Source organism: Thalassophryne amazonica, chromosome 1 (assembly GCF_902500255.1).
Source record: "Thalassophryne amazonica chromosome 1, fThaAma1.1, whole genome shotgun sequence".
NCBI classification, from domain to species: domain Eukaryota; kingdom Metazoa; phylum Chordata; class Actinopteri; order Batrachoidiformes; family Batrachoididae; genus Thalassophryne; species Thalassophryne amazonica.
Genome location: NC_047103.1, coordinates 35061145 through 35077822, shown reverse-complemented (window position 1 = coordinate 35077822; position 16678 = coordinate 35061145). Strand labels below are relative to the sequence as shown.

Genomic DNA, 16678 nt, shown 5'->3' with positions numbered 1-16678 from the left:
TTGATCTTGAAAGGTCAGAGTTAAGTTCTTATTTAATTCAACCGGTATGGAATCCATATGGTTTAGACATGGTGTAAGGGTGTGCTTTAGTCAAGGCCAAAGTGGTTCAGTTTTGGACCGAATTAATCAAATGCCAAGGCCACACAGCACCAAACGGCGCTGTTGCTGAAACACAAAGAAATAATTTGCATAAATCATTGCCAAACACAAAAACTCTCTGAGTGCCCCTTAGTCAGCTGATAATTGTTTATATATATATATATATATATATATATATATATATATATATATATATATATATATATGTGTGTGTGTGTGTGTGTTTTGTTTTTTGCCTTTACTAATTTCAGCTAACGCTGCAAATGATTCAAACTACAAAGTTGAACTTTATCTATAAATCACACAGTTTAATCACAGTTTCAGTGACACAGTGACACATTTCCACCTTACTTTACATCACATTAGAAAGCATTTTTCATGTGAAAAACTGTGAAATAGGTGTGTGTGGTAACGTTTTTTTTTTTTCCTTATAGTTCCAAGAAACATCCTTGTGTTTCAAAAGCTTAGGGGTTATTAATATATACAGATTGCACTCTGATTTATTCGAGAACGTCAGTCACTTATTTTTAAATTAACCGCATTCATCGTGTTCTCGCGAGATTTGGGGCGCTCTTCTCGTTTGCATGTGGAAAAGCAACGGGAGGTGTGAGGACTCTGCTCAGCCGCGGCTAAACGATAGTAAGGTACTCAAGTATAATTGGGATTTATTCTCTTTGCTTCTGCACTGACTCATTGGAGCTTTCCCAAACATCAGATGAGATTATCATTTTGTATAAAGCATCGCTTTTTCTGCTTTAGTCTGTCGGAGGAGAAGGTCGACAGCGAGAGAGTGCCGTTCATCCTGCAAGAGAGGGAAGCGGCCTGTTCCTGTAGGCGGCGTCCCGTTGCGGCTCAGGCGGCTGTTACTGTCACTCGAGCCCGCTGCTTCCGCTGGCTGAGTTCTCTTTACACGACTTAACATCAGAGCCTCAAAACTGTTTTTTGTTTTTCTTTTTTCTTTTTTTTACTACGGGTTATCCCTGACACAGGACCGCTTCGTTTCAATTTGCAACTGTGGGCGTTTCTCGACAAAAAGCAGCATTTAACGCGGGAGAGGCCTGTTTTGTTTTCGAGCCGCCATGAATGTGCGCTAACAATAACAACTATAACGCGTTTGTGGATCACCGAGCACCAAGAGGGAGAGCGCAGCCTCCGATGGCACAGTCAGCGGCCATAAATGCATTATGCGGCAGCAGCTCTGGGAAAGCGCCGTAAGAAACCAGGGAGCGTGCATGTGGAATATGGAAGTGTCGCGGAGGAAAGCGGCTGCACTTTGTCGCCAAGATCCGCGCACGGAACGTGGGAGCCGCGGCGAGCTAATAATGAGCTGCTGCTGCAGGAGGAGCACCGCTGCATGATGGTCCGTCTGATCCGTCACACTCACGGACTGGATGGAATGGAACCTAAACGATTTGGATGAAGCGACGTTTAAAGTACAGCTCACCGGCCCTTTTTGTGGATGCATGTTTAAAAAAAAATCTCTGGTCTTCGCTTTGATTTGAGTGAAGGTTTTGGGATGTGACATAAAGGATGGATTGGATGTGACTGGTCGCTTTGTGCGCAGACTGATATTTATTGTGATATCCATCTATGTTTTCTTCAAAGCTTCCGGGCTCCCTGGACAAAAACGGTACCGCAAACCACAACGGAGTTGTACCGCAGGAACCACCGGATTCATCAGGGGAGTCTGTGTGTTTTAACATTTTGGTGTTTGTACCGTATTGATAAGAATATCTAACGCACCGGCTCAGAGCTGCTGAGATGAACCCGGTGAATGCCACCTCTCTCTACGTGTCCGCGAGCCGATCTGTGCTGCAGTGCGACCCTCGAGACCCCCGGGCCCTGGCGGAGCTCTGCAAGCTGCTGCCGTTTTTCCGACAGTCCCTGTCCTGTCTGGTCTGCGGTGAGTCTGGGAATTTTAATGTGCTGTGGTGATGATGATTGGAGTGGGAAGTGTGTTTTTGCAAAGGCGCTTCGTGAGCTGCTGTTGTCAGCTGTGCACCAGCGTTTAAACTCGTGCCGCCTTCGGGTACTGTAGGAAATTTATCAATCTCCAGTCAGACGGAAATAAACACGGTGCACCAACAATAAGAATTCGGGAAAATAATGCTGACTCAATTAGACTAAGTAGTGAATAATTTAGAAAAATTAATCGTTTAAATTAATTTATTACCTGTAAATGCCAAACTGTGGTAAATGTGCACGTTTGCCTCAAACTTGCAATATTTGATTTCAAAATTGCAAGAAACAGGTAATGCTGCTGAGAGTTGCACAATAAATCGAAAACATTTCTATTATGGTCCTTAATTGATGAGAAATAATGTCATGGCCTTTGTCTGTTTGAGATTAAAATGGGAATTATTTTGTGTTTAATGTGAATGAAGGATTTATTATGTGCTGTATTTGGCATTTTTATAGAACAAAATAATCAGTAGTAGCACATCTAAAAAAAAAAAAATCAATGTAAGAACAGACTGAGACAGAACAATCAATCTCAATCTCCTTCTCTTATATGTATAATGTAAATGTTCTGCACATTTTGTTAATCCAACTTATTACCAAATGGGACTTGGACCATGTCAAAATTGGGCTACTGTGCAAGACTCCCAGAAGTGTGCAGAGACATGGCCTGGAACTGGAAGTGTTCAGATTTTCAAACATCTGAAACAGTGAACATGAAAGTTGGTAGCAATATTACAAAAAAAAAGTTTAAAATTTTAGCGAACTCTGTACAGTAGAAGAATAGTGGAATGTTGTTTGACAGTAATTAAATAAAAACTATAATAATTAGAAATTCTAGAAGTTGGTCCAGTAAATCAGAGCATTATTGGCATGAAAACCCTGCTTTTTTATCCCTGAATTTCTGAGGTGAGACACAATGTGCATATTGTAACTTTCAGCAAATTAATTATTGTTACTTATGCAGCATGACATTACTTATACTCCTGAAGCCAATCACGGAGTTTTACGTCTTGTTTACAATTGTAGAAGTTAGAATTTCTGAGTTGCTATGAACGCACCATAATTTTCAGTAAACACCTATTTCGACACACCCCTCTGTGAGTGTGTGAGCAACACTGGGCTTTTGTTTAAAAAAAAAAAGTGTTTGGGATATTATGCACTGTGGCTGAAATGACTGTTTCATTAAAAGAGAATTAGTTAACTATTTTGATAATTGTTTAGTCTTAAGTAATTCATCAAACAAAAGTACTGAAAAGATAAATGTTTGTACAAGACACTAAATTTTAAGAATGCTTTTGTCTGTTTGAGTCTATATGAACATATATGGTTTTTGGATTATTTCTCAAACAAATGTAGAGTATGCTTTTCAGGTATGTGTAGAACTGATTGTTGATTACACAAATAGTGACTGGTTTGGAGGGCAGCGTAATGGAATGTCACCCCGAGGGAACATTGTTGCCCAAGGCCGAAGGCTGCTGGCAACAATGTTCCAGAGGGGTGACACCATTAGGCTGCCCGATAAACTAGTCACCATTTGTTTTATTATACATCTGTGTAGTTAATAAATTTATCTTTACAATTGTGTGAAAAATTTGCTAAGTCACTTCCCGTTCAAACTCAGGATTCCCCATAATGTCAATACCCTTATCCTTAAGGTACCTGGATATCCCGTACCGTAGTGACTTCATGGTACTGTGTTTCAGCCTCTGGCCAGGCTTGGAGTGCACTGATGCGTAGAACTGTCCCAGTTCATGGTCAAGTGTGGCAATGGGAAGGTTCTCAAACTTGTTGGGTGAAACACCATGCAAATCTTTTCCGTCATCCTTTGCTAAAAACTCCTTGAACAGTGCAGAACTTTTCTTGATACTTTTGACGGTTCTGTCACTGTCTTTCTTGGATAGAAGAGCATTTATCCCATCAGTATCCACGGACACAAACCTTCTGCTCTCCGTCATGATGTTGTCTGCGACGCATCACCCCTGCACATGCATGAAACATTGTTGCACCATTATGACAAAATCGGTCCGCAATCACTCATAATGTTGCCCGAAATGGTGCAGAATCAGTAATGTGGCTATTGTTAACTTTGGATGATTTATTATGAAAAGTATTGCAATTATTACACCTGAATCAGCCAATGAGAACAAAGGATTTCAGTCAGATGTATAATAATATTAATTGCAGCTGTACAAAGCAGAAAATTAACAAAGCAATAATATCAAAGTTAAGTCTGAGAGCATGCGCTGGTGCTACGCTTTGCCGTATCTACAACACCACAGAACTGCTTTGGGTCCTGGATGACAGCCACCCAGTCAGACAACCGGTCCATTCCCACATCTCTAACATAACCATTCCTCTGCCCCAGCCGGATGAAATGTGGGTGTCCTCAGTGATGAGATAATTTTTGCAGCCTATGTTGATTTTTGCAAAGCCTTTGATTTTCACAAATTGTTGATTTTTATCACATCAAAGGTGAAAATGATTTGTGTTCATCAGCTGCAGTTCGCCAACAGCTTGACTATACTGTTGCTTAATTTCTAAATCGTATCCAGACAAAGGAGATTTGTGGCATGGGTGGCCTCGAACCTGAGACCTTCTGGTGGGTATCCAATTGTACTAAGCTATTCAATCAGTTCTGGACTTTAAAAATTGTTTTTTGTATTGATTAAAAAATACAATATTGTATTGATGATGATTATTTTTTTTATAGAGCCCGGCCGATATTATCAGCCGATATAAGCCCTTTTCAAAGCACTCACTATCGGCCAAAATTTTTGCCGATAGAATGCCAATAATTTCTCATAAACAGAACAGTTACTGAAATAATGTTTGTGTTGGCAATGTAAAATGTCCTTGCACCGTTTGTCCAGTAGATGGAGCTCTGACTCCATTCAACTAAGAGCTGCTTACACCCCTGCTTAAATGTGTTCATCACCGGCCCCCATAGTTCGCCGTCATGCTGCACTGATCGGCTGACAAAAGCATACAAGTAAGTTTACAAGGATGTTGTTTGTAATAACTTTGCAATTACATTCACCCCACATTTCTCCCATTTCAGTTTAACTCAGTTTATGTAGTAAGATCAGATGTATTTCACAACTCTTTTTAAGGATATGTATTTGCTAATTTCACAAAGGTTTAATTCTTGATTGCGTTTTTTTAACTTGAAAATTCTTCTCTGTTATAATCAGTATGAGGACAAAGCTTCAGCTTTTAGCTCGTACCTTTTTTTAAGGGTCCAAAAAACATTTTATTCATTTAAAAAAAAATCGGCCGATTTATCGGCTATCAGCAAATCAGCCAATTTATCGCTTATCTGCATTTTTTTCATCCAAATATCTGTATCGGTATCCGCCTCAAAAAATCCATATCGGTCGGGCTCTAATTTTTTACTCTCACCCCCAGCATACATATACATACACACTCTGTAGAGTGGCCCATTCAAACCAGGATCGCAATGAAACTCAATTTCTGTAATACATCTCTCATAACCTAACTTGATCTAACAGCCTATTGGCCATGTGTCCACATAGCATTCTATTTTCATTCAGTAAAGTATTCTAAAGTTCAAATAATAAACCTGGTGTTTTCTTCAGGCTTCAGTCATTATGCTCTTCAAACTAGCAGCATTATCAATTTATATATTGTGATAAATATGGAAATCAATCAATATGGGGGAAGAAATTGTGATTTATATATATATGTATTTATTTATTTATTTATTTGCCTTATCACCCAGCCCAAATGTCAAGTGACACTTCAGCCTATGACGTTACAGGGTTTATTGCCTCTAGCTTTTAGCAGAGTTCTTAACATATATGAACTGACTTTAGCTTTAAAAAATGACTATTAATAAAAGGAGGTGGATTTCTTTATATACATATTATTGCTGATGAACCAGCTGTTCATCCATTAGTTATTACGTTCTTTAACTTGAAAACATTTCACACCAGGTTTAATTTGAGTTCATTCTAGGTGTCCTTTGAAACACGTCACTTGTTTGTGGTTGACCCCGTATCAGCCTCACCACTATTCCCAGTCTCTCTTAATAGCATTAATTTATTATTATTAAATGACTTTTCTTTATTTACATTTTTTACGAGTACATGCGGGACAAGCTTATCGCTAAAATGTATTTTCGTCCAGGTCCTAATCTGGCAGTTTGTTTTCCGTGGCAGAGGTTTGTGATTTAGTATTCTGTGTGTGTGGTTGCTGTGATTTTGAGGGAGGGAGAGCAGCTGTTTTACTCTCACAGATGACATCCGACCACTTGCGTGGTGTACATAACAGTTGAACCTGGAAGCGGTGGCACAGGTTGTGTGAAATACAGACTTGCTGCAGGTGCACGGCTTTTTTCCTGATTGAGCGTGTGTGTGTGTAATCAGTTGTTCCTTGTGAATGGACCTTCATCCCTTTTCCCATCTGCAGCTGTGCTCCCTAGCAACCAGTGTTGCTACGGAAGCCCCTCAAAAGAGCGGTTGTCATCCAGTCTGGAAAGCTGCCAGGCTCCACTCAGGTTTGAAATATATCAGGTTAGAAAGCTGTCAACACACCGGAAATGAGGGACTAATCTGCCTCCCTGTCTACAGTAGTTGGTTAATTATTGTCAATGAAGGGCCACATTGTTTTGCTTTTATAAGTGCGAGAGCATACATGGGAGAGAATGTATAACCAACAAATTTGCAGATTGGAATCTTTATTCACATAGTTTATAGACACAGAGTTTTGTAAAGTGCTCAAACTATCAGACGTACTATAATTTAGTCCAGTGGAGCCCCGTTTTAACATTATGGAATCAACACAAAAAGAAAAAACTGAACATATTGACGTGTGCGCATGCACACACGCATGCAACTTTTAATTGTTACAAACATTAAATAAAATGCATTTTGCTTCTATTCTGTTTATGTGCAGTCTTTCCCAGTAGATGGAGTGTATTTATGTTGTGCTTGTGCATCTGATGCAGGTGCTCAAAGTGCTCTTCAGTTACAACCCCTGGCAAAAATTATGGAATCACCGGCCTCGGAGGATGTTCATTCAGTTGTTTAATTTTGTAGAAATTAAAAGCAGATCACAGATATGACACAAAACTAAAGTCATTTCAAATGGGAAATTTCTGGCTTTAAGAAACATTATAAGAAATCAAGAAAAAAAATTGTGGCAGTCAGTAACGGTTACTTTTTTACACCAAGCAGAGGGAAAAAATATGGACTCAATTCTGAGGAATAAATTATGGAATCACCCTGTAAATTTTCATCCCCAAAACTAACACCTGCATCAAATCAGATTTGCTCGTTAGTCTGCATCTAAAAAGGAGTGATCACACCTTGGAGAGCTGTTGCACCAAGTGGACTGACATGAATCATGGCTCCAACACGAGAGATGTCAATTGAAACAAAGGAGAGGATTATCAAACTCTTAAAAGAGGGTAAATCATCACGCAATGTTGCAAAAGATGTTGGTTGTTCACAGTCAGCTGTGTCTAAACTCTGGACCAAATACAAACAACATGGGAAGGTTGTTAAAGGCAAACATACTGGTAGACCAAGGAAGACATCAAAGCATCAAGACAGAAAACTTAAAGCAATATGTCTCAAAAATCGAAAATGCACAACAAAACAAATGAACGAATGGGAGGAAACTGGAGTCAACGTCTGTGACCAAACTGTAAGAAACCGCCTAAAGGAAATGGGATTTACATACAGAAAAGCTAAACGAAAGCCATCATTAACACCTAAACAGAAAAAAACAAGGTTACAATGGGCTAAGAAAAACAATCGTGGACTGTGGATGACTGGATGAAAGTCATATTCAGTGATGAATCTCGAATCTGCATTGGGCAAGGTGATGATGCTGGAACTTTTGTTTGGTGCCGTTCCAATGAGATTTATAAAGATGACTGCCTGAAGAGAACATGTAAATTTCCACAGTCATTGATGATATGGGGCTGCATGTCAGGTAAAGGCACTGGAGAGATGGCTGTCATTATATCAAATGCACAAGTTTACGTTGATATTTTGGACACTTTTCTTATCCCATCAATTGAAAGGATGTTTGGGGATGATGAAATCATTTTTCAAGATGATAATGCATCTTGCCATAGAGCAAAAGCTGTGAAAACATTCCTTGCAAAAAGACACATAGGGTCAATGTCATGGCCTGCAAATAGTCCGGATCTTAATCCAATTGAAAATCTTTGGTGGAAGTTGAAGAAAATGGTCCATGACAAGGCTCCAACCTGTAAAGCGGATCTGGCAACAGCAATCAAAGAAAGTTGGAGCCAGATTGATGAAGAGTACTGTTTGTCACTCATTAAGTCCATGCCTCAGAGACTGCAAGCTGTTATAAAAGCCAGAGGTGGTGCAACAAAATATTAGTGATGTGTTGGAGCGTTCTTTTGTTTTTCATGATTCCATAATTTTTTTCCTCAGAATTGAGTGAGTCCATATTTTTTTCCTCTGCTTGGTCTAAGAAAGTAACCGTTACTGACTGCCACAATTTTTTTTTTTCCTGATTTCTTATAGTGTTTCTTAAAGCCAGAAAGTTGCCATTTGAAATGACTTTAGTTTTGTGTCATGTCTATGATCTGCATTTTTTCTACAAAATTAAACAACTGAATGAGCATCCTCCGAGGCCAGTGATTCCATAATTTTTGCCAGGGGTTGTATATGTCACATTCTCACACAGCAGCAGTGTCTGGGTGCTGTCATGCAAAGTATTCAACTGCACTCTGGGAACAACTGGGGGTTTAAGGACTTTGCTGAAGGTCAGATGTTGGTTACCCCTTTCATGATATACCACAGTCCTGCTCAACAGTACAAGCTCCCAAAACAGGTCTTGCACCATTCTGTGTGGATCAATCATCAGTGAGTAGAGGTGCACTGATCAGGATTTTTTAGGCCGATCACCAATCACTGAAATTTTGATCTGTCGATACCGATCAAGTACATATTTGGATCATGCCCAAAATAAAAATATAGGTCTAATGTATAGGACTATTTTTGCATTAAAACTTAATGATGAAAACAAAAAACATGCATTCAAATAAAGACACTAGAATAAACTGCCAACTTTTGTTTTATTACACTGACTTTGTTCTACCAGCAAGCTTCTTTTTTTTTTTCCATGTTTCATGTTGCTCAGGTTACAGCCTACAGAGAATACGTTGAGAATGTAAAATACAGCCCTCATTCTATGGGGTTAAAATTGTCTCATTAATATTTGTAAATGCACACAGGGTGATCTACAAATAATCATTGATTTGCAGATGTGTTCAGATATCCACAAATGCAAATTTCATATTTGTAACTTGTAAATTGGTCTTTGCAAATAATGTTGTATTTGCAAATATAAAACTTAATTTGTAAAAAAAAAAAAAAAAAATTGTAAAACTGGAAATTGTATTTGTGAATTGAGTTTCAGCATTTGTGGATCACCAATTACATGCATTCATCGCTTTCCTCTGTGACGTAATTTTGAGACATTCTTTTCGCGAAATCCACAGATCCACAAACAAATGCCTACTGATTCACAAATACACACTCACGCACACTGGATATCCACTAGATGGCAGTGTGGTTCCATTCATTACACAGCAGTCCATTTAGATCTCTCAGAGCCATTTGACTCATTTTGACCTCTGATATGAGCTGGACGGACATGGACTACATTAGATGATGCCGACTGCTCGTCCATCCAGCTCATATCAGAAGTCAAAATGAGTTTACGTCACAGAGGAAAGCATGTCATGACAGGACCAAGCGCTCCCAGCGCTACTGCCTGCACTGTTGTGATCGGTCCTTTTGATCGGCGCATTTTGCCGTGATCGGCCGATAATGATCGGTGCCCGATCGATTGGTGCACCTCTATCAGTGAGCTTTGCATAGCTGAAAGCTGGATAAAAAATGTTGTTTAAAGTTCAATGCATGAATTTGATGCACATTTAGAGCAAAAGTAGGAGTCTGGAACTATGAAGAACATCTCTTATAAATGTATTTGTGCTCCAGTGGTGATTTGATCATCAGTGTGTTTTTTCTATAGATATGACTGTGTGTTGGCACAGAAAAAGTGTTTGATGTAGTTCACAGTTGGGCAAAACATACAAATTATTGACACAACTATTTTGTCTCCTTGGATGAATCAGAATCGAGATTCAGTCCAAAAATCTGTGCGCAACTGGCTTTTTAATCAGAGGAACACACTCGCTTTGGCTGTTGAGATGAGATGGTTCAGGGTACTCCAGGATCAGAAATGGGAGCATTGATCTTTGATAACTCTTGAATTGTTCATGTCATTTAGCTCAGAAAACCAGCTTTTATCTGCTAAAATGCAGGAAAAAAGTTATCTCTTTTAATAACATACATGAATCTGAGTCACTAACAAGCAATTAAACATGTTCATTTTAGAGACTGATGAATCAAGTCATAAGAGTGTTAATTAAAAATAACAAAATTAACAATAAATTGTAAATAATAAAACATAAGAATGAATCTTCCGTGTAGGGCTTTCTTTGCATTAGTAGTGACTGACAGTTACAGTGTTTATCTCTAAATTTTAAAGAAAATAAGTCACATTTATCCAGATCATGTTGAGCATTTACTGCATTCTTCCTTTTTACTTCTCTAAATTAAAAATGTTTTTGAGTAACCCTTGATAGAGGACATTTTGAGATGTTGAGTGAAGTAGATTTTTTTTTTTTTTTTTTCCCCCCCCACTTCTATATGTTGAGGCTCTTTAGCTGTATGACTCTCTGGATCTTACAAATATTGTTTTTGTGAAATGTCTGCTGTCTAACTGTATTTCCGTCTCGTGCTGTTCCAGGTAACCTGCTGCAAGACCCCATCGCTCCCACCGACTCGTCATGCCAGCACTACGTGTGTCGAGGCTGTAAGGGTCAGAGGATGCAGCTGAAGCCGTCCTGTAGTTGGTGTAAGGACTATTCTCGCTTTGAGGAGAACTGTCAACTCTCTTTGCTTGTACGCTGTTACAGAAAGCTTTGTCTTTACATCATCCAGTCACCGCTTGCGTCTCATCTAGCTAGTGCTGCTAGTGACTCACCAGACCTCCAGGCCATTCTCAATGAGGGCCTCCTTTTAGCTGAGAATGAGCTGGATGCAGAGGACATTACAGATTCGGTTGACCTGGTGCAGACCTCCGCCTCTGAAGAGGCCCAATCAGAGGAAGCTCTACCGATGATGGACGTCAAAGTGGAAGAGCCGAGTGTTATGAATGTAAACGGGTTGCATGACTGCAATGGCCTGGTTAGTGCGGACATGTTACAACCCATTACCTTAGAAACAGGGGGAGGAGTTATAAAGCAAGAGAGTTTTGGTGAGGAGATACCTGTATGTATGAGCGTCATGGAAACAGGGGAGGCAGGACTTTGTGACATTACCGCTTTCGGAGATGAGCTGAAGCATGAAGGCGGGCAGTTGTTGTTGAGTGTTGAGGAGGTGCTTCAGACTCTAAAAACGGACTGTGAAACTGACCCCACACCGGAGTCTCACCTTGAGTCTGACTCCTGCCCTTCTTCCGTGCCTCAGGCCAACCTCAATGGGCCTCACTGTCCATCTAGTACAGATTCCTTCCGCCTCATCTCGTTACTCCACTCCGAAAACGGCTCTCGGCCACTTAAACCTCACCCGCAGCCCTCGCTGCAGCCTCCCATGCAGCCTTCAGCAGTCATCCCCCGGGTTCTTCAGCAGTGCCACAGAAAGCGCTCACGATCTGAGAGTGACAGCGAAAAAGTGCAGCCTCTCCCAATTACAAGCTTGTTACGAGGCCACCCTGTAGGTGCCAACAGCTCCCCTCGCCACCCTACGCTTGGTGCCACCACAAAGCAGGAGGCGAAGTTCCCTTCACTCACGCCCCATGCACACTTAGCGGCAGTACCAAACGGTGGCCCCCCAAAAGGGGCCAAGACTGTGCTCGTCTCGAACAAAATACTAAAAAAGACTGTAGAGCACCATGGGGTCCCAAAGAAGGCTTACACCAAGGTCAGACAAGGGGTCCCTAAGCCCTGTGCACAGCCTCGTGACCGGGTAGTCGCTCATGCCCTGACACACCCACCTAGCCCCTCCAAGCCGCTCTACAAGAAACCTGTGGAGAAGAAGGGCTGCAAGTGTGGCCGTGCCACTCAGAACCCCTCTGTGCTGACCTGCAGGGGGCAGCGTTGTCCTTGCTATTCCAATCGAAAGGTGAGAAAACAACAGAACTTCTGTTTTTGTGGCTTCTGCAGTCAACAGCAGATGTTGGTGCTTCTGTTTATGTAGACTTGATTAAAGTTTCCGACATCTGTTGACAGCACTTTAAAATAATTAGATTTATGTCATCAGTAAAGCAGCAAACTCTCACGTTTAATAATCTCTTCTTTTTTTTGTTATTGCCGTTTCCAGGCATGTCTGGACTGTATCTGTCGCGGCTGTCAAAACTCTTACATGGCCAATGGGGAGAAGAAGCTTGAGGCCTTCGCTGTACCAGAGAAAGCGCTGGAACAGACCAGGCTCACACTGGGTATCAACCTGACCAGTATCACCGCAGCTGCCCTCCGTAGCCCGACCACCAGCTCCCCTGGCAACACTCTGCTGAGTGTTGCCACAGCGACAGGAGCCCCCGTCACAGCCGCCTTCCTGTCAGGGGCGGGGCATGACAACAGGGCCTTTGACGATTCACTGGAGATGCGGTTTGACTGTTGAGGTCCCATTCCCCGGTCAGTCATCATGCACATTCCCTGCCCTGCAAACTGCGTGTTATCGGGTCATGCCGGGGCCCTGCACAGAAAGGGCCAAAATAAGGCAGCTACAGTGACAGGCGGGAAAGAGGGCCACCACCAGCGGAAGCTGAGAAACGCCCTCCGTCCATCCCCCACAACTACACCGTGCTCATGGTCCTGATTACAGAAGCAGATTGGAAGAGAAGGGAGAGAGATGTAGCGTTCTAGTACGTATGGAGATAGTTTGTCTCCTTTTCTATGAGTAAATGTGTAGAGCATGATGTGTAGCAAAGTCAGGAGTGTTGACCAGACAGTTCAGTCCTTCACCTGCGTGCAGGCCAGTGTGTACGTACATAGGAAAGGGTTTGAGCTTGGAATTGAACCTTACTAGCAGGAACAGGCATCATCAGCATCATCTTGGTCATCATCAGAGACCGGTGTAATTTATCTTAATTAAAGAACTTCTTTTGTACTTGGACTTAAGTTTCCATTCAAGAAAATGTTTTATGGTATATTATTTTATAAGTTAGAGTAAAACCAGCGGAAGTTGGGGAAAGTGCTGCGTCGCATTCAACCAGAGTATTTCACACAGGCTGCATGTTTATCGTAAATATGGAACGACACTGGAACACAAGAAAGAATGAAGTCGCTACGGGTGCGAAACATTTCTGAGCAGTGGTTACAGAACGCAGTGATATACAGTGTATGGTAGTACTGCTACTTTCTGAGCGGTTTCATTAAAAAAAAATAAAAAAAATCTAACAATGAAAAATTCTTGGAATTTTTGCCAAAGATTGCTTATATTATGGCAGAAATTGCGTGTGCATGAGGGAAAATGCTGTTAAATCTCGTGTCACAGCTGCAGAAAGTAAAAGCAGGGATTCGATACAGAAAATCACCACATGGCTCTACTGGGTTCATAATAGTACTGCAGTATAGTGTTAATAGTGCTGGGTTCTGGTGTTGGAGTTTCATTTGGGACATGAGTCTCTACCCGTAGATGTGGCCGAGAAAAAAAGATATGGCAATGGTTAAGGCGTTTTTAAAGAAATGACAGCATAAAACATTTTAAAGTGGATTCAGAGTGTAATTTTTGTGCACAGATTCCAGTTCTTCACACGAGGTACAAAGTTTTATGAACCTGTCCACAGTTACATGTTCAAAAATCTGGTTGAATGCAACGCCGGCAGGGTTATTTTTCACCATTTTTTATTTTGTTTCTGGAAGCTACTTACATGCTGCTAAATCCCACAAAGAACTTGAGGAAAGCACACCTTCTTTCCTCCTTTTGAGGTATTTATTGGGCATCTCCTGACTTATGTTGTGTGCTGCGAATCTAAGCTCTGCCCACTCTGGTCGTGGGTCTGTGGAGCCAGTCTGGACGGTTTTGGTTAAGTTGCTGTCTTTTTAAGTGATCATTTCCGGTGTTGTCACATGGTTTTGTTCTCCCTCTGGGCATTTAAAACTCTGTAATATAACTGTAAGATATTTCCACAGAAAAAGAAAATCTAAAACTTACAAGTGGTGTGATTTGTTCTTTTTAATAGTGCTTTTATGCAGTGTTACAGTTTTGACAAAACCACAGGAATGTGTGATGTCACATCACCAGCAGGGGGCAGGAGACCACCCATAGTGATCTAAATACAGTTCATTGAAATACCACAATATAAATGTCTTGTATTTTAAATTTTAGCAAAGTGTTTGTGTGATGACTGAACCAGCTTTGGTCCACTGCCACACCACAAAACTACCCTGAATCCTAATTAGCTACCACCCAGGAAGATCACGGGTCCATCCCCTCCTCCGACAGTAACCGTCTGTCTGCCACATCCAGGTGATGCGGGGGTGGGCAGCCCCGTGGCCTTTTCCTGTTGCTGATGTTGTCAACACTGAGGCATCTGCACACTAGATCCCGCTCTGGGGGGGCACTCCACTTGGCGGTGGTGTCACAGCTGATGTTTATCGCAGTGCGAGTAATATACCTCATCCCAAATAACCCTTCTTTTGAGAAAGTCTTCCCAGAGGTACCAAAGGATTCTCTTGAGAGAACTAATACTAAGAACATCCAGTTGTTGCCTTATAAACACTGGAAGCACCAGAACCCTGAAGACTTGGACCTTTGTTATCCTACAGAGATAACAGCATCTCCAAGCACCTCTGCCCAGCAACCTCATGACTCCATGAGCTTCTCCCAGACATTTCTCAACCTCATAGGACAAGTTCCCAGTGGCATGAATGTCACTGCCAAGATACATAAATCTGTACAAGTTTAAATTTTTCATCACATATGGTGAGACCTCTGATGGCTGAGACCAGGAAGTTATGAAATATCTTGATCCAGGACAATCACAAAGCCAGACAGCCACCCAGCTTCTCAAGTGCTGTAAATGGGACATCCACTGATTCCACAAATGACATTGTAAAGTCGAGGTCTGAACTTTTCCTCAAGGACGGGCTAGACCCAGTTCATACCAGCATTGAACAGAGTAGGTAACAAATACCAGCCTTCACTGTGTATAGCACTCATTACCCATGGATGAGCTGGTTATGAGGTCCAGCAACTTATTTGGGATCCTGCATATTTTCAGAATATGCTTTAGAATAGCTGGACCAAAGGAATCAAACCCCTCAGTGTTTGGTACTTTGTAGAACGAGTGCTCACAGAGGAAGAATACTGATGATGTCTGACTTATTAGTTATGAAGCCTAAACTGGTTGCTGAGTGGCAAGTAGCTGACAGAGTCCTCTTGATTATTTGATTACTATTCTCAATGCAAGGGCATCTATCACATACGACTTGACCATTGTTTTTAAAAAGTGTCCACTTTTAGGGAGCACACAGATTGAACTATAAGAAGTCAGTCCTGAGGCCAACTGATGGTTGCCCTAAGATACCGTAGATGTAGCGTGATGTGGATGAGAGTCTTTAAGGGCTGATGGCTGGGGTGCCAGTCCGTACTTACTTCACCAGTCAAGGCAGAACCAAGATCTACATATTGGTTGTCCAACTCCTGGCCCACTGAGCTACCTGTTATATAACTGAAGCTAGCATTGAAAGAATAGATCCATTAAAAAAAACATGAGTCATGCTGGAAGAATATAAAAGGCAATGCCCAAAAAGCCAGCCTTAAATGAGGTGTTTGGTTTTGTTTTGTTTTTCCACCAAAACATGACCGAAATGTGTATTAGCACGGTGGCTTAGTGGTTAGCAAGGTTACCTCACAACAAGAAGGTCATGGGTTCGATTCCCACCTGTGGCCTTTCTGTGTGGCGTTTGCACGTTCTTCCCGTGTTTGCCTGGGTTTTCTTCGGGTGCTCCAATTTCCTCTCACATTTAAAGATATGCAGGTTAGATGAATTGGAAACTTTATAATTGTTAAATATTAATATACAATGTTTAAATATTAGTAAGATTTTCATAAGTAAATTGGACATTAAACTCCCACATAAATCCTTCACATCTCACTGAGTCAAAATTGAGCAAAGTTCACGAGTACAAAAAGTTCCAGACAAAGAAGTGATTCCTTTTAATATCCTGGCTGAATTATATAATTATATATGTAAAACAAGAAACAAAATCCAGCAAAAATATTGAAATATTTACATCTCTACATACATTAACATGGACAGCCTCTGATCATTAATATCTTGGCAAGACTTTACAAAAACATTACTTTAACAAAATAATTTTTTTTCTGTGAAAGTCGGAAGTAACATTTGCATTCAAATTTAAACACGGACACACAGTGTCATGTATGCAAAGAATTTAAAAATATTAATTCTGTTGCTCCATTCCCTGATAGGTGCCTCAGCTTTTCGAGATCTTTTTTATTAAACTGTTTTTGATTTAACAGCTACCTCCTGCATTGATCTAAAGAAGCTGTGAATCAATCTTTTTTTTTTTTAC

The 16678-nt window shown here is 41.0% G+C and overlaps 1 protein-coding gene across 1 annotated transcript; it reads left to right on the top strand.

Annotated features, from left to right (window-relative positions):
* Positions 1–692: 692 nt before the first annotated feature.
* On the top strand, positions 693–13932 carry LOC117508082 (E3 ubiquitin-protein ligase MSL2-like). Its single transcript, XM_034167738.1, has 4 exons — positions 693–743; positions 859–2002; positions 10882–12257; positions 12456–13932. Exons 2-4 carry the CDS (start codon positions 1861–1863, stop codon positions 12753–12755), a joined length of 1818 nt encoding a protein of 605 aa, XP_034023629.1. The 5' UTR covers positions 693–743; positions 859–1860; the 3' UTR covers positions 12756–13932.
* The last annotated feature ends 2746 nt before the right edge of the window (positions 13933–16678 follow it).

Coding starts and splice junctions, on each gene's coding strand:
- LOC117508082 (XM_034167738.1), top strand. CDS start 1,861: ATGAACCCGGTGAATGCCACCTCTCTCTACGTGTCCGCGAGCCGATCT. Junction 2,003..10,881: donor CCTGTCCTGTCTGGTCTGCG/GTGAGTCTGGGA, acceptor GTGCTGTTCCAG/GTAACCTGCTGCAAGACCCC. Junction 12,258..12,455: donor CTTGCTATTCCAATCGAAAG/GTGAGAAAACAA, acceptor TGCCGTTTCCAG/GCATGTCTGGACTGTATCTG.